The sequence below is a fragment of the Crassostrea angulata genome, chromosome 3 (genome assembly GCF_025612915.1).
Source record: "Crassostrea angulata isolate pt1a10 chromosome 3, ASM2561291v2, whole genome shotgun sequence".
NCBI classification, from domain to species: Eukaryota; Metazoa; Mollusca; class Bivalvia; order Ostreida; family Ostreidae; genus Magallana; species Magallana angulata.
The window spans coordinates 18,507,451-18,526,679 of record NC_069113.1 but is presented as its reverse complement, the minus strand read 5'-3'; the positions used below and the strand labels follow the sequence as shown (position 1 = coordinate 18,526,679).

Here is a 19,229-nt window from a genome sequence, read left to right as displayed (position 1 = left end):
CCAAAATTATCACCTCATAATACTCAAAGAATGATTCCTTATTCCTTATATACAAACAATGCACAAAAACATAAAAACACGAGTTACCCCCTCACCCCACTATCAATTTAAATAAATCGTCAGTATAAAATATTTTAATGAGTCCTCCTCATACAATACTTTATCTTAAAAATATAATAATTACGCTAAGCATGATCGATATTTTCAGATTTATTTCTTGTAAACGTTTAAAACTTGCAACTTTTCACGTGCACGGTCTTTACTCTAACTTTGCACTTTTTCCGTTCTTGCACATTTGCGTCCTATATTTTAACATTACTTCCGGATCCCGTGGATCGCTAAAGGGAAAAACAATATTATTAATCGAAATTACATACAATTTAATACATTGAATCAGCGAAGAAAAAAAAAAGACAAAAACAATATAATTTTTTTGCCAAACAAATTTTGTCCTATAAACTAGATACATAACCATAAGAACAAATCATATTTATTTGCGTGTCCAAATCTGTAATTGCTTTTGATTCCATTGGGCCATCGCACCTGTAAAACAAAAACGACATGCATAAAAATAAATATATACAACGTACATGTTCATGTATAAGGAATTTGTAACACCTTTGATATGGGGCTACGGTCTTTATATAAAGATCTTCCAAAAGAGATGAAAAAACGATAATATCTGGGGAACTTTTTTTAAAATATTTGTTCAAAAAAAAAACGATTGATGTTAATAAAGGTTTGCTTAGCAATGTCCTTGTTTATTGATATTGATTAAAATTATCAACTTTGGTTTTAAACTTGGTGAACAGTTAGAAGGTGATATTAATTGGTCCGATAAATAATATGTTTTAGTGGCATACCATGTGCATGTGGAAAGTTATGGTCAGTATGATGGAACTAATATAACTATGAGCATATCAGATCACTGTTGTTAAGTGCGAAGTCAACACCCGTCCAACAACAAAGCCAAACAAAGCTCGGTTAGTAAGGTCATTGAAGCACACCTCTACAGAAATATTTGCACATCAGCTTGGAGAATAGCTGCCTTTCATCACAGAGGGAAGCAATGTCAACGATCACCTATCAGATTTTGAATCTAGAGTAAAAATGTTTTGGACAACATAACACCTTTTCGAACCACCACAATCAAAGGTGATTTCCTTAAACCATGGTACAATGATTCCATCCATAAAGCAAGACAACAGAGATGACAGTTGGAACGTAAAGCCAAGAACTCATGCCCGGAGGTACATAGACAGATGCTTAAAGAGCAAACCCGAGCTGTAGTACACATGATCAACACAGCAAAGTCCCGTTACTATCAGGATAAGCTCACAACAGCAGACAATAAAGAGACGTTTAGACTAATAAACAGTCTCATTAATTATAATACATGGACTCCCTTACCATCGGGTACCAGTGATCAGACCCTTACCGACGAATGTGTACACTTCTTCAATAACAAAGTGGAAAAGATCAGACTAGGTTTGGATAAGTCAGATTTCAATAACAATACAGCTTGTCCCGACCTAGACGAACCGGTACCTAAACTTCGTTCTTTTAGGGTCCAGACGCAGGAAGAGTTGGACAAGGTCATCAAGAGCTGTGCCAGTAAGACCTATTCACTCGATCCTATTCCTACAGCGCTCTTGAAGAACAACTCTGTTCTCCCTATAATGCTACCGACCATTACTGACCTGATGAATGCATCACTTTCAACTGGGATCTTTCCAAATAGGCTAAAACGTGCACTTGTTACTTCACGTTTGAAAAAGACTGGACTTGTTACAAACACTTTTAGTAACTATAGACCAGATTCAAACATCCCGTTTATCAGTAATTAAGGTCATTGAGCGTGTTGCAGCACAGCAACTCAATAATCATCTTACCAAGAATGGTCTGCATGATAACCTGCAGTCGGCATTTAAGTCAGGTACTGTACCAACACTAAGACAGCCATCCTGCGAATTAAGGCAGACATAGAAGAGGTTCTAGATAAAGGTGACGCAATACTCCTAGTCCTTCTCGACTTAAGTGCCGCATTCGACACCATAGATCATTCTCACTTGTTGGAGAGACTGCAAGAAAAGGTTGGACTGACGGAAACGGCACTTTCATGGATGCAGTCATATCTCAATGGCCGAACTCAGACATATAAATTCAATAACAGTGTATCCTTAGATGTGGCCCTGTCCACGGGAGTGGCCCAAGGATATGTTCCTGGCCCTTTTCTCTTCCTGGTGTACCTTCTACCACTAAAAAGAGTTATCAACAAGTATGCCATTAACCGCCATATATTTGCAGATGACACACAACTTAACAGCCGATTGAGTGTAAAACACACAACCATGCGTATCTTTCAAGTGAACACCATGGAAAACTGCATAGCAAGTGTTCGATTTTGGATGACTGTTAACAAACTCAAACTAAACGTTGCAAAAACTGAGGTAATTGTGGTTGCTAGTTCCCACAACCAATGCCGTCTGAGAAATATCATCATTAAGATTGGCGAGGCAATAGTAACACCTATGCCGAACGTAAAAAACCTTGGTGCTGTCCTAGACGTTACCTTATCTATGGAGAAACAAGTCAGCTCTGTCGTTAGAAAGATGTACTTTAACATCCGGAGAATTTCAAAGGTGAAACATCATCTCACCAAAGAAGCTTGTGCAAATGACATCAATGCAACAGTCATATCCCATCTTGACTATCACAATGCCCTCCTGCCTGGCATAACCGATCGTCAGATGCACCAGTTACAAGTGGCTCAAAACAGCGCTGCACGTTGTCTAACAAAAACACACTACAGACAACATATGTTTGATATAAACATGTCCTATGCATCGCTGAAAATTGTTTGGCTTGAATGTAAATTAAAGACAGAGATAAATCGTGAATTCGAATTACATGCGCCTTTAATTTTAATGACTTCATTTTCTCAATCACCGGGATTATGTCTTATAAACTTCAAAAGATTACATTGCCTGATAATAATAAAATTAATATTACAATACTCTTTTGGGTAATATATATGACTTTGTTCTGTTTTATCATAAACCAGGCTATTATGACTAGTACTCTCCCGATTTCTCGGTATTAAAGCCCAAAAATTCGAGTCTATTATTTTAATATAGTGGTATAGATATATATTCATATATATGATATAAATTGTTATTGTTTGACTTCGATGCTCTAATTGCAATATGCCAACTCACATATACTTCCCCTCTGCGTTTTACTCGATAAACAGTTCCAATGCTCTCATCGTCACCATTGTGATCTCCCCACTGCCAATCTAAGCCTTCCAAAATTATCATATTAATCTTGAAGTTTTAAATACACATTAAAGATATATTAATTTAGAAATATTGAAACGGCTGAAAACTCTTTAAAAAGCATACTTTATGCATAAATAGCCTTTAAAGTTAATATAATCCGTATTTCGTTATTCAAGTCTTTTAGTTCACGACCTTGGCAGTGTCATATATATTCTCAAATTAACAATTAAACATTAACATCAAAGGAATACAATAACTTTATTTAACCTCTGCGAACAAGACATCCAGTAGCTATCATTGTTTCATTTTGTGGGATCTGTCGTGGTTCATCACAAATCACTAGATCATACTTTGCCCATATACCATTGGATCCATATCGGTAATCAAATTGATTGCTATTATCCCACTCTACCAAGATCCAGCCAACTAGAAATAAATAGACATTTTGTTTCTATTTTTTAGTCATCAGAAATATTTCAATGACAAGTACGTGTTTCGTGTGGCGCTATCAACAGTACACGTTTTTATGGTCATTGTTTTAATTTATAACTATGTATTATGACGTCCATTTACATATCTTTTTTACATACCGAAATGAATTCAAAAATAAAGTATGAGCACCCATATTTAACATATTTTTAAAATAACAATGCATTATGGTTTTAATCATTATGATAATACCTTTAATAAATCAAAGTACTGAGAGTACTGAAAGACGGGGTCTTGAAAGTTTGAATTTGCAATTGTTCTGGATTTCCTCGAATATGCTTCCAAAATTTATGAGTTTGAATTACGGTAGTTGGTACAATCTATGTTAATTCGGCTTTTTTGCAATTGTCTGATACTTTCTCTAAATTTTACTCAATCCCGGCCTTCATAATTGTAAAAAATATAACGGTATATTATAACGGTTACAACGGTATATTTTGTAAAATAAGACCCATTGAAAATTTTTTAAAATTACCACTTACCGGGAAAATCAAACAACTATATCAAAGTAGATCATTTTAATTATTAGATTTATTCAATTTTGTGATCCAAGGAAAAATCCACAAGTCGGAGGGTATCCGTAATAAAAGTTTTATGAAAACCCCGAAAACTGCTGAATTAACAAACAAAGTGAACATTTGTATACCGATAACAAACACAGGCACCTGACGTTAGAAATATTTTTATTACAATAAGATTCAAAGAACTTTGACAATAAAAAGATTTGTCACGGTTGCCATTTTGATTTTTAAGACCGACTTATCTGACACGATTTTCTTCGTTTACGATTCATGCAAAATTAATAGGTAAAAATAAATCCGTTCGCCACTTACTACTTTTTTGTGTAAACTCGTGCATCACCTACACGAATTACGCTACAACCGTTCTTTTCATTAAAAATCATACTCCGAAAATCAGAGACATAAATAACAGAGATTGTTAACTCCGCCATTAGCGTGTTAATGTTACGGGACCAACCTTACTTTGAAAACTACAAGTGCAACATCAATCTTGTATAAGTCATTAAATTTGAACCTGATAGTGAACATGAACATGAACCTGTAAATATTTTAAGCATGTTTTATTTATGAAATATTAATAAAAACTCTTTATTTAGTTTTTAAATTACTTTTTTGAAACTTATTGACTTTTCACAAAGTAATGGTAATGCATTACTTTACTCATGTAATGGTAATGTAATGCATTATTTCAAGAAAATTACGTAATGGCAATGGTAATTTAATGCCCTAATTCATGAAGTAATGGTAATGTAATGCATTATTTTACAATGTAATTCACCCCAAGCCTGATTCCAACTAAGCCGGAAAACATGAACATTAACATTTTACTTAAGCTTGGTTCTTCAATCGATAAGATTGTATATATAATATGATGTATAAGTCTTCCAAAATGTATAATTTATTATAGATTTTGCTTACAATGCATTGTTTAAAATTTAAATTCAGTTTAATCAACTAAAGAGCCAACGAACGAGAAGGTAAATTCAGACTTGTTTTTATTTTCTTTGTACAAAATTCCTTTATAAGAGACGAACAGCAGTCATACCGCAACGGCGCTGTGCATTCAGTTACATAACTCATTCCACATTTGAACCCGAGCAAGAATATTTTGATCAATAAAACTATTTGTTTATTTTCTAAATAGAATTTTGTTTCTACACAAAGGACTTAAAAAGATTTAATGCGTGTTTTTATAATACATATTTACTGAAATGCATGAAAACTTTATGCACTATATTCTGACGCATAGACTAAATTCATGTGTTCTACGCGTGCCTTCCGGTTTGAGACTTCGGCTGACAGTAACCCAATACAAACAAAAAACAAAAACAAAACAGGAATTAAAATTAGGTATATGGAATTTTACGCCGTAATGATATTTGTCTGTTGAATAACTATTAATATTTTTAAAAACCAAGTCAAAATTTTTACACGCAATTTTATGTCTAGAATACCTATTTGACTCCATTTCTTCCACGACTGATACTCCATGAACACTTTTAAAAAAAGCTAATTAAAACTGTGCTTAGGACCACTATTTATATTACTTTTGGTACTCTTGTTTAGGTTTAGCAATTCAGAACTGTAAAAGGGACTAATACATTTACATGTAAGGCTACAATTTTGTGTGAAGCAATTTGTTCTAGACTGTTTCTTTTAAATGTTGTTAGAAATAATTAGGTACTCAATTTGTAGTGGATGATATAGTTTGTTTGTAGTAAATGTTTGTTATACCTTTTTATTCTCACTGACAAAACAAATGAAGTTTTATCATTTTTATAATATGATGCATTTAGCACTATGTTATGGGAATAGATAACCTGAAGGGGTGGGGGGGGGGGGGGGTCCAAAGGATAATTGTGTTTGCGGGGGTGGGGGGGGGGGTCCGAGGCATATTTGCGATAATTTTACTAAGTAAATTTAATACATTTTCATTTTCCCGGGGGGGGGGGGGGAGGAACCCCGACTTCCCCCTAGATCCGCGCATGTACATGAATGATTTCAGAAGTGTTAAGCGTGTTAACTACTTAAAAACTTATCAAGAGAACGCCTCATAAAAACCTCGATCGGTATGTCCGATAACAGTTCCAACTCCTTTACTGTCCTGGTTTTCATAACGCCAATCTCTTCCTCTTCGAACCCTTGTACCCACACAAGGCATTGTGGAATATCGTTCTATGAAGTTTTCATCGGCTTCGTCTTCATCAATATCTCCATAGACCTCTTTTTCATTCAATATTTCACACACTTGATTCTAAAACAAAATTAATGAAGTTAGCTGCAAATGTCATTAAAAAAGATTGTTCAAATACTAATATCACATGTTATACCTGTTTTTCACCTAAAATAATGATTTTTGCTGAAAACAAATCACTTGATACACACACAGTTCACGCTTCACCACAGTTTAGTGGCCGTTTGTGCTAGTGTATACATAATTTTCAAAGTCATAATTGATAATGTTTATTAATTGACCAATCAATATGGCATTCTCGGTTAAAAGAAAGATACTAACAGATAACATATCTTATAAAAAATGAAATACGGTTAGCAATGAATAGATAGTCATAATTCGTAATTGAAAATCTTTTTAAAATACTAATGAATTATAAAATACTAGCAACATTTCCCGATTTAATGATAAATGTGAAAAACAAGTAACTGATCTTTAAACTACGGAAGCGTATTAGTGCCACATATACACTTCACATTTTTTTTATTTTCTACACTTTTAAGTGTAGATTTTACAATTTAATCTGTCAAATTGACACTTTAATCTGTAAAATTCACACTTTAAAATGTAAAATTTACACTTTAATTTGTAAAATTCACACTTAAATCTGTAAAATTTACACTTTAATCTGTAAAACTCACACATTATAGTGTACAATTCACACTTAAATCTGTAAATTTTACACTTTAATCTGTAAATTCTACACTTTAATCTGTAAATTTTACACTTTATTCTGTAAATAATTTTAAACTTTAAAGTGAGAAATTTACAGATTGAAGTGTAAATTTTACAGATTAAAGTGTAAAATTTACAGATTAAAGTGTGAATTGTACACTTTAAAGTGTGAAATTTACAGATTAAAGTGTAAATTTTACAGATTTAAGTGTGAATCTTACATATTAAAGTGTGAATTTTACACTTTAAAGTGTGAAATTTACAGATTAAAGTGTAAAATTTACAGATTAAAGTGTGAATTTTACAGATTAAAGTGTGAATTTTACAATTTAAAATGTGTATTTTACATATTAAAGTGTAAATTTACACATTAAAGTGTGAATTTTACATATCAAAGTGTGAATTTTACACTTTAAAGTGTGAATTTTACAGATTTAAGTTTGAATTTTACAGATTAAAATGTAAAATATACAGATTAAAGTGTGAATTTTACAGAGTAAAGTGTGAATTTTACAGATTTAAGTGTAAAATTTACAGATTAAAGTGTAAAATTTACACTTTAAAGTGTAGAAAATAAAAAAATGTGAAGTGTATATGTGGCACTAATATGCTTCCGTATTAAACAAAGTTTATGGCAAACGCAACTCCTTTTTACGAATCCAAAACTTGTGGTCTGACTTGACAATGTTTGATCAATATAAACAGCATTATCTGAAATTTTGATAATTATGAATGAAAAAAGTTTTTAACATCTATTTTCCTTACACTGTACTTTATGATCATATTTAAAGCAAACGATTGCTGTATTTTCTTTAAAATGGTTGAAAAAGCGTAATCTTGAACATGAGGAAATCTCAGCCAGTGATAATTTGTCTGCACCGCTTGGTGTGTTACAGGACCGACAACATCCAAAAATAAGCATTCATTGCTTAAATATTTTACTGTTGATTGAATTGTACAACACTTAAAAGAACACAAGGAGATTACATTTTTACGTAAAACATATACTGTTGTTGAGTACATGTAAATTACATCATCATTATTAATGAGTACGTGAAACTTTTTCCTCGCCATTCGATTTGGTCCACCAAATCCCATTGTACTCAAGATTACCAATTCAAAATTATAAAAGTATTTTTAATTGATTGTCCTAATCTGTTGCGAACAATTTTTTCAACTTACGATATCTTCTTCAGTCCCTTCTCCATAATTTGAATATCTCCATCTTACAATATCTTCTGTAATTTTTTTATTTTCAAAATGAGATAGAATGTCCCCAGCAACGGTCTAAAAAAAATGTTTCAAATGACGTTTGAATTTAAACAATTACATGTAATTGATGTGTGTATGAGAGAGAGAGAGAGAGAGAGAGAGAGAGAGAGAGAGAGTTTTATGGAGGCAGCTTACGATACAAGAAATAGGATTACTTTTTATTCTTTGTCAAACGCATTTGTAAAGAAAAAAAAAATAATTATTCATTGGCATTTGAAATCATCTAAAATAAAACAATGTACGTTATAACTGTTATACATGTAGTAATAATTCATATACAGGTAGTTCATTTGATAAACTTTTATTTTTTGCAGAATCCGCTCACAAAACGATACAAGAAAACTCTTATTTCTATACACGTACAGATGTTATATTAATTGTTTTTAATGTGACAGAATTTTTTCCACATCTCTGTGAGTATATTTCAGTTGCAATGCAACAACGTATATATTGTTTTTCAGAAAAACAAACGGTTTACGTCCGATATTTTGATGCGTGTGCCAATTTGTTATTTGTTGCTACCTATTTCATGGGACATGAAACAATATAATACTTCATTATAATAGTTCTAAACTAGAGCAGAGCTCGTGGCAAAGCCACGAGTAGGTCTTCCGTTGTTGCTGCGAGTTGAAAATATATGTGATATGGTGTCAAACAATTATAATTACTAAACTTTCAGTTCTGCTTTTGTTATTAAAACGTGTTGTGATTGAAAGCCGGCATATAAAACGTGTTTTGAAAAAGAAAATAAGAAAATGTTTCAGGAAAACTATTTGTCGCACACAGTTTATGTAATCGTAACAAACATTATTTAAAAAATGAGATATTTAATGGCGAGTTAAATTTTCAGAGGGTAGCAAGCATTGTTATAAACAGTATGTACTCATGTGTCATGTCAGGAATTGTGTTTTTTTTTTAAACCGAACCCGTTTACAAAACATGTAACCTTTCCTCTAAGATAACTTCTTTATTTAGATATTTCTAAATTTTTTAAGACAATGTGCAATTTAGAATTGTTGCATGCTGACAAAATTTACAGACCATGAAACGTACTACTACACCAAAAAAGCATGTGACTTACGTGCAAGAAACTTTTCGTGTTAACCGTTTAGCGTTTCGTGTGAATCGTTTAGCGTTTCGTGTAAACCGTTTAGCGTTTCGGACAAAGCGTGTAAATCGTTTCGAGCAAAGCGTGCGAGAACCATGTGAAACGTTCATCAGATTTCATTCGGAACTCTCTGACAATTTGTTTCAAAATGGCGCCCGTGTTTTACATTACATGTACTTTAAACTGTTTGTGATTGGCAAAACTCTTTTGTATGTATTTTCATGAAAAAAAAAAATCTAGAAGAAATGAAATACTTATCTTTTTACAAAATTGAATTTATTTTTAACAAGCAAAAGAAAGGTACATGTATATGTATTAAAAGACGACTAGTTACAGAGTACATGTATATATAACGTTTTTATACGATGTTTCAGTACTGGTACAGTCGTTTTACCGGTAACGAGTATTTGCCAGTATCAGATTGAACCACGTGTAGTTTTCCTAGTTTCGGTTCATTGCGACAGAAGTATTATTTGGCTGCATATATTGATAGATATACGGGAAAAACAAAGGAAAATGGCAACTACTTATCATCAATTACTATTATAAAGTGTTTTTATGAAAACTCAATATTATAAAGTAACGCAAATGAAAACTGTTCAAGTCCAGTTTCAATTTGACGGGAAAACGGTATGATAAAAATAACGATCATATTATTTGTTTAAATGACATATTCCCACAATTGTTTTTCCTTGTTCATTTATAAGTCCATTAACATGTACCTCTAGTATATTTTTGAAATCAATTCGCCTCAAAATATTCGGTCAGAAGTGATAAAGGGCGCTTAATTCGATACTGGGAAACGAATACGAAACTAGGAAAATGGAGAGGGTGTTGAAATTACTGTCTCCGTAATTCATCCTTTATATTTTCGGAAGTTTGATACTACAATTTAGAAGGACAAAGAAACGCGATTTAAACAAAAAATAAAAACATTTGGAATTCCGATAGTAATAGTTGCATGCACGACGAAACCGCATACTGATTCGTTACCGGTAAAATGACTGTACAATATTAAAATTCGCTATAAATAAAAAAAAATATTAAATACAGTTAGCAAAACATGATTTCTGTTGGAACAAGCCTTAATCAACTTTAACTTACAAGACATCGGGTGAGACCTGACTGAACCTGTCAATCAAACTCTGTATATTTGTTTTCATTGGATGGTCAAGCGTCTCTGTTTTTTTTTGTCAATAACCAATGGAAAAATTAATGACTTCAAGGTAATCGGAATCAGTATTTGATGAAGCACACAATTTAAATGATAGAAAATTTATTAATTATTTGAACAAAATTAAATGTAAACATAGAAAGAAAATATACTGATCATTTCTATGAATTGCAGGAAGTAAGTTCTTTGGAATCCCGATTCTAGATATTTTTTACAAGTAATTATTCTAATTATTTAAACCACTGTTAACGGAAAACAAGAGGTCTTAGAAGTAATTAACGCACAGGGATTTGCCTACAATCTACAGAGTCATGCAATTAATCATTATGGGAATCTTTACGTATGGTACTTAATTCAAATAGATCATGATAATCTATACACTGTACGCCGTTATACGTGTAAGGAGCGCCGGTATTGTATTGTATTGTTTATTACCAAGAACCATACGATTCATAGGTAATATATACGAATATTGAGTCAAAAATTTAAATCATTATTATTTCTTGTTCTTTTCAATACCATGTTAAATTACTTTGAAAAAAAAAATCAGAAATAGTAATTACAACTTTCTTTGTTGTTAAATCATTTGAATTTTTCTGAGCTACATGAATATGTACAGACCATATTTATTTACGCAAATGATACGACATAGGAAAAAATGATCGTATAACATTGTTTTCTAACGAATGTGACTAATTTAATTTTAAATATTTTTCAACATTATCAATGTAAATAATATCAGATTTATTTACTATTTGTATTTTTACATCGTATTCTCTGAAACCAATAAAAATACTAATGTTAAAAGAAAAATCAAATCCCGTCGAATACTGAAAAACCGATTTAAGTTTGTAATCATACGGATTTTATTTTTGGTATTGACTATTGAGTTACGGTAACCTTTTTTCTGGATGATTTTTTTAAATTTATTATTTTATGTAGTAAACGCACCATTTCAACTGTCACTCAATTACATAACAATTGATGACCCGGGGCTATATATGTTCTGAGCTGTGTGCGCTGAAGCGACACACGATTCTCGGTCGCACGTGGCGATTGAATTAACACAGACTGACCGAATAAACAAACGGGTGGGAAAGTGAAACAAAATGTTACACATAAGAAGAAGCCACCAAAAATGACTTCGACAGATCTTGATATCTTTTCGCCAATTAAAAAAAAAATACAGCGCGAGCTCCTGTCGGGGGGGGGGGGGGGGGGCAGCAATGAGTTCGCTTCCACAATGAAACGAACATGTAGAAAAACTACAGAAGTGATTAATATATGACCGATAGAATCTAATCTAAAGTTGTTTAAAACTCATGTGAATATTCTTTTAAATAATCATCGAATGCCTCAACTCAGGACATTCTTTTATCGTGCTAGCACCTACCGCAAACATGTAACATGGAACTTTGATTATAATTTGATTTGATTTTTAAACTATACCTTGTACGCTATCGTATACATCAATGCTTAATCAACTATACAAGTAAAATAAATTTATCTTTTCATATAAAACCAATATAATAGTTGAAAACATAACAAAATATAGTTGTGTCCGTGCAAAATTTGAAACATGAGCGCGTGATAAGGTACATGTAGAAGATCACGAACCGACCGCGGGTCACTTGTCCACTCGCGCCGGATCTCCTCAGCCATGTGCGATGGATGATCATCATTTAAATGTTTAATATTTAGGGGTTGTTGTTGTTGTTGATTTAAAACATTATTTGTACAGTTTATAAAATATTTTACATAAACAAACCAACCATTAATTTCTGTCTGACGATGTTTCCGATTTGGAGTAATATCGTTCATTAATATTCATTTACACTCAAATTTAATTAAATAAATCCAAAATGGACAAACTTTTATAACATAGAATTAAAACAGTTCTTGTATTTACGGCTATATTAACTCAAACACCTTCATATGCATGGAAGTGTGCGTCTCGGTGTGCCAATCTTGTGTATTAAATAACCGCTAAGTAGTGCAGCCGTGGCTGATCTCCTCGGCCGTGGGTGAACGATAGATTACGTAAAGGTACAACGCACAGAACCGCACAGCTCAGAATCCAGGAAGCTTTGAAATGATTGCCGTATAATGACCTTACTCTATCAAATAGAAGTTATTTATTTTAAACTTAAAACCCATAATTGATCTATGTCTATTATTGCTTTAGATTGAGAATGACATTGCTTTTATTAATTAACTGAACGATTTCTTAATTGACACCAAATTGTTTAATTCATAAAAAAATATGTGTAATCAAAACGAAAACAATTCTTGAGTTTGCGGATAAATAAACTCATATATGAGAGACGCAACTCTTGTGTATTAGATAACCGCTGACCGCTAGGTATTCAAGCCGCGACTATCGTGCCCCGATTTTCTCGGCCGCGGACGAGGGTGAGCTTACGTAATGGTACACACACACAGCTCTGATTCAAGGTATATTTTTAAATGCATGGAGTTAATAACGAAAATGTAATGCATAGATTTTTTTAATTCCATATTTTGTGGTTTACTAGAAAAGAAAAACAATGATTTGTTTTCCAAAACCCGTTTTAAGGATTGTGCATTATAAAAACTTAACAGCAATGACTTAAACTCCTAAAAAAAAGCATGTATTCTAAAAAAAAAATTCTTATGAATTAATGCCTCCTGTATAAACCAGCATACTTTCTGCGGTAACTTCATGCCAGTTGTACGCACAAAGTCTTTCGTTAACTTGTCAAATAAAAACAGGTACATGCTAACATGTAAAGCTTTTTACACTCATACTACACAAATCACTTACAAAATAACATTGAAATGACCTTCATGAGATCCCAACAAACAACTTTTCCAGCGACAGCCATATCAAAATCCTAACCGTTTTTGAGTTATTAAGCAAAATTTTTTAGGGGCCATTGGCCATAATTTAAGGGGCCAGCCCTTTTTTATTGGTGTCAAATGAAAGCCCTTGATATTTTGCACAACTTTTATTCTACATGTCTTATCAAAATATTTTTCGTTTAAAAGATATAAAGGAAAACATGTCTGAATTTTCGCACTTTTTTGAATCCTGTTTTTTGACCCCCTACCTTTTCCTAAATAAAAAACGTAATCTTAAAACAAAAACAGATGTGCACAACTACAATGTCTCTGTTATTCAAATTCGTTGGATTCCCATTCCCAGCTATCATAGTCTCGGAGCCTTTGTCTGGAAACAAAAGGCCCTAAAAAAATTTAAAAGGGGAATAACTCTTTAACGGAAAGGGAATTCTACATTTTATGAATTGCTTAAGATAGTATTTTGTCAAGTACATTAGCCCTGAAAATTTGAGCAAAAACCGTTCAGAAATGAGCAAGATATGAAGCCTCCAAGTTTGCGTCTAGGAAACAAAAAAAAAAAGAAAAATAAGAATAATCTTAATTTTTTTCCCGCACAATAATAGAAAGGTCTTCCGTTGGAAACGGAAGACCTTAATAATGCATCATCTTATTGGTCTAGAGAGTCACGTGAAAGGTAAAAACCGTCGTTTCTACTGGGAAAAATACAATTGGCCACCCATTCGGAAGTCTCCGGATTTTTCATTCTATTGCTATAAAGATCCTAGATAAGCATACGATGATGGAGTCTCTGATCTTTTTTAAGTTTCCTTATATCACCTCAGGAAATATGATGATGAGAACAAGATTGAAGCGTAATAAACTCTTGACGACTAGGAACTCGCAAATCATGCAACATGTTTTCGCAAGCCAGTCGAGGTTGGTAAACATTTACTCGTCACTAACCTCTATTTTATTTCAATCAACTCAATAAATATACTTACAAAGTTGACAGACAGTCTTGCGTATAAGCGAGCGTCTTCCCAACCAATAATTCGACCTCCTTTTGCTGCAGCCGCTAAAGCTCCTAATAGTTGCTTTTGATTTGAAAATAAATATATTTTTTAAGTTTTATTTATTGTGCAATACACATATTACTTGATCACCACAACGATTTTCACAGTGTATTCGTTACACATGTATAATACTAATATACAACTTTATTTCCAATTGTCCAAGACACTTGATAGTTAGATTAACTCAACAAAGAAAAGAACCAGGCGGACATTACATTCGAACAACCTTGCACAGAAAAACATTCCAAAGAATCTATATATTTCAAAACAACAATTTCAAAAAATTATTCAACTTACATAATTTGGATCTTTGCCAACCGGTATGAATGTAAACGGATTCCATTTCCCTTGACGTTTAACAAGAGAATGAATCCTATGAAAAGTCTGAAATATATACGAAAAAAAATTACTATAGCTATGACGTTTCCAATTGTTTTGACTTGTACAACGTAATACTGCTGGATTTATTTTTCAATATTTTTTAATATTTAACATTAATTTCAATGTTAAAATCTTTATAATGGTTAAATTGAAATTATTGTTAAAAGGGTCAGTGAATTTAGTGAAAAATTATCACACTTAATTTTCTTATGTAAATGTGTATATGTGAAGTGTAATATTTATAAATGAGAAAATGTTAATTACTGATTACTTATAGACATACATGTATAAATGTAAATGAACATTTTGGTATGATAGCATGTACATCTTTTGGAAGACAAAACGTAGAAAATGAAGATGTAAGTGGTTGCTTATAATTTTATCATGTTTATCTTCCGTGCGATGATCATATATAAATCCATATAACGACTTTCACAATTAAAGGCCTAGGTTCACTATCTTCAAACAGTAATAAAAATTAGTTTGCTACATTAATTGTTACTTTAATTACGCATCTTGTAAACTATTCCGAAAATCATATGTCAAAATGCATTGAAAAAAGCTATGTTCGAAAATAGTAATGTCACAATACGATCACGAAAGTTTTGCAACTTTTATACACAAAGAAATTGTTACATGTAACTTTATGAATCCCCTCTAGAACTGATTTAAACATTATATAGAGAGCCATACCTCACTTTGAGTCGTTGTTGCCATTGTTTCTCTTGGGTTGATCATATCTGTGGGATGCCCATCGGAAATAACAACAACCCTTGCTCGAATAATTAGAGGGGATGAGATTACAGTATGGCCTAAAATAAGAATAAATCAACGGAACACATTATTCAATTGAGATTTATTTCTGTAAAAAGAATGTACGTACTCCTTTGACAAATAAATACCTCCTCCAAGTTTTATGCACGAAAAAGACAATATTATTCCTGCTTCTAAGGGAGATTGTCCTTTACATTTGATGTTTTCTGTTTGAAATGAAATGAAAAATAAATGTTAAAATTCGTTTTATGCGCTTTTGTGTTTATTTGAATTTTTAAACCATCATAAATCACATTATCTTTGTTTTGCTGATATTTGATTACCTACCAAGACATTTTATGATGGAGTCGTAACTGTTTGAATAATAATGTAGGAACTTTGTTTCTTCTCCAAATCCAATGACAGCAACATTGTCATCCATGTTCATAGCTTTGTATTCTTAAAAAAATACCAGGTTATATATTGACCTTTTAACTGAAATTGAAGTTTAGTTATCGTTCCTTACTTATTATGTTTATAATAGGCCAAAATAATATCATTACTCAAAACCTATTAAAATACTGTCAAACACTGTATCATAGTTTATGTAAATATATTTATTTATAGTTTAGTATATCCCAAAATCAAGTTTTTCATATGAACTTTTAATAACAGATTTTTGAGAAAAAAAAATTATTTAAAGACTGATTGAAGAAATATAAAATAAAAACTAAAACAACACAAGAGAAACTCACTTTCTAAACAAACGTTGGGATTAGTTCACTTTTATTAAATAATCACGAAATTAGCAGGTCCTGTAAGGTAATGCGTAAATCAACCAATAAATCAGTAGTTCATTTTAGAGTCACAATGTAAATTTTGTATTTAATAATTGGGGGTAAATACAACAGGTACTGTTGTCATATTATAAAGTTTGTATTTACACTCATCTCGTACATTTGACATTAATTTTACAATATGACAATAATCTCGCAGTTAATGCCACTTGCTAAATATATTGGGATAGTCCACAATGTATTAAACAAGGAAAGGAATAAAATAAGCAAGGACAAATAAAATATTTGTTTTCTTGTTTTCAGACAATTTTGGCACAAACACTATATGAATGTATATTTGTGAGAGAAAGAACTTATCGAGGCTCATAGCCAATACAGTATAAGATTAACCTATCGAGAATGCTGATAAATAATTTTTAACTTTGAACAATAAAACCAGTCTTGGGTTGATCTTTCTTACGTTAACCTAATGTACAGTTTTAGGTCAGTGCATGGGGTTTATAAAGCTCCGCTGATTTCAAAATTATTCAATCTTTCACTAAGCAACATCAAAATCCCACTCAATGTTTATAAGAGCATTTTTATGAAGCACTTTCAAAGGATGTTAAAGAGTTATTTGATTGAGAGTAATGACTATGTTATTGCAGTTTTGCTGTGTAAATTAATTGGATTTAACTCATCGAAGTTAAATCGGTTTATCAAAGCTTAATATTTCCTCCATAATAATAACCCTTCAACCCCTGGGGACCTTTACGCATATGAGCTTGTCGTCGCTTGCACTTTGGGAATTTAGCTTGAACTTGTGACGTCACAGATTCCCTGCAGAACATCCCATCAGTCGCCGCTTTCAATTTGACCCACCCACCTCTCCCTTTCATATTGCCGGTGGCCCTATTGGCTTTAATGTTATTTAAATTGAATACAATTTCTTAGTTCTGGCTCTGCGGATAAAAAATTTCAGGATGAAGTTGCCACCATAAGAGTGGACCCCATCCGTCACGGCTTCTAAATCTGTGGGGACAACTGCTGAGCTTGCCAGCGAATATTTCAACTTACCAGTAATGCTCACATGGACTTTTAATGGTCTATATAATATGTTTAAGTATTAATGAATAAGGTATAATTTATTACGGATGAACAGCTGGTCCCAGAGTTCACCTTGTATTCTGTATTCATTTTAATATCAAGCAGCTACATGTTATAAATTAAAAGTGTGGGGTGTGGCGAACGTGTATTGATCGTACTTAATCAAAGTAAGTATTGTATACATTTAACCATATTCAGTATTAATTCCAAAAAATGGACGGTAATTAATTTATAAAACATTAATATATAATTTAGAATGCCATAAAACTATGGTTCAGATAAATAATAGTAAGGACATACCGTTTAAAATGCATAATAGGGCTTCCTTCATTTGTCGCAAACCTTCCCCTGACATGCTTTCAGAGGTATCCAGAAGGAATACGGAACATATTCCTCGACCATGCTGAAGTTTTAGACTCTGGTCTAAGAATGCAAAATAATGATAAGAACTATTTTGGCAATGAAATAAGATATGATTTACGGGCATTACTACTGTGGATTGATAACTACATTGTATAAGGCAGAACTAAAGAAAACAAAGCAAAACAAAACAACACAAAACAAGAAAGTGACGATTTGTAAAAATAATTCCGTAATATTTCATAATTGATAATTAGTACCTACTTTGAATTGCTTCTTCCTTTGCTTTATTTTTCCAAAAAAGTCGAGCTAATTCAGTTTCCATAATGAATTACTTTTAATAAGAAATAAAAAGTTCTTTGTTATTGTCGACATATAATGTATACTGATGATGATTTGAAATAAAATTATTATTTCCTTCTAACTTAATTTTGAGTTATGTGTCTTAAAATAAAATCGATGTTTTTCCGGTATTTTAAAATAACAAATCCTAGTTCATTAATTTCCAAAGACCTGCATATATTGCCAAATTTTAGATCGGTTTAAAACAAGTGAATGGTTAATACATCATTTTTGGCATAGTAATTGTCACAGGAGTTATCACAGTTACTTAAAATCAATGTCCTTCAATTGTGAGTATCATCTTAAACCAAACTGACTCAAACAGACACAGACAGCCCCTATCTAAAAAGAAGTTTAGTGAGTTTTTTTGTTTTGAAAAAGGAATAAAAAAAGCTTAAATGTTGTTGTTGTTTGGGGTTTTTTTTGTATAGCTTAGTTGCGTTTTACATTGAAGAATATAACTTACTTGTAATAAATTGTTCTGTTTGGATCGATTTACATGTAAGACAAAAGATAACGTTTCAGACAAAACGGCGGACACGATCTCAAAGATGACCTTTTAAAGTTCTAATATAATTATATAAATCTCAATTTAGACTGTTTTCAAATCTTAACATTTGCAATAAACAATATATAAATCCTAATATGAACCCAGTGGAGAGCAAAACCGTCTATTACCATGTGAACTTTTTAACAGTTCAACACTTGGCATCATGATATGAATTGTTCGATTCCATTGTTTGACTATTAAGTAGTACTAAACAACACACGATTTTCTTCATAATTTTGAACGATTAAATTTTCTCTAACGCATAATCAATAATACAATCAATGTTAAAAGTTCATTGGTAATATGAACTTAAT

General features: G+C 32.0%; 1 protein-coding gene across 2 annotated transcripts; it reads right to left on the bottom strand.

Annotated features, from left to right (window-relative positions):
- LOC128177293 (uncharacterized) lies at positions 1 to 18,363 on the bottom strand. Of its 2 annotated transcripts, XM_052843953.1 has the most exons (13): positions 18,288 to 18,363; positions 17,964 to 18,086; positions 16,129 to 16,239; positions 15,930 to 16,007; positions 15,721 to 15,839; positions 14,944 to 15,030; positions 14,575 to 14,667; positions 8,382 to 8,486; positions 6,353 to 6,545; positions 3,549 to 3,707; positions 3,219 to 3,304; positions 473 to 543; positions 1 to 338 (listed from the first exon to the last, which is right to left on the bottom strand). In XM_052843953.1, exons 1-13 carry the CDS (start codon positions 18,346 to 18,348, stop codon positions 260 to 262), a joined length of 1,365 nt encoding a protein of 454 aa, XP_052699913.1. In that variant the 5' UTR covers positions 18,349 to 18,363; the 3' UTR covers positions 1 to 259. The 2 variants fall into 2 exon arrangements, with proteins under 2 accessions (XP_052699913.1, XP_052699914.1); XM_052843954.1 differs by lacking the exon at positions 473 to 543.
- Between the last annotated feature and the right edge of the window lie 866 nt (positions 18,364 to 19,229).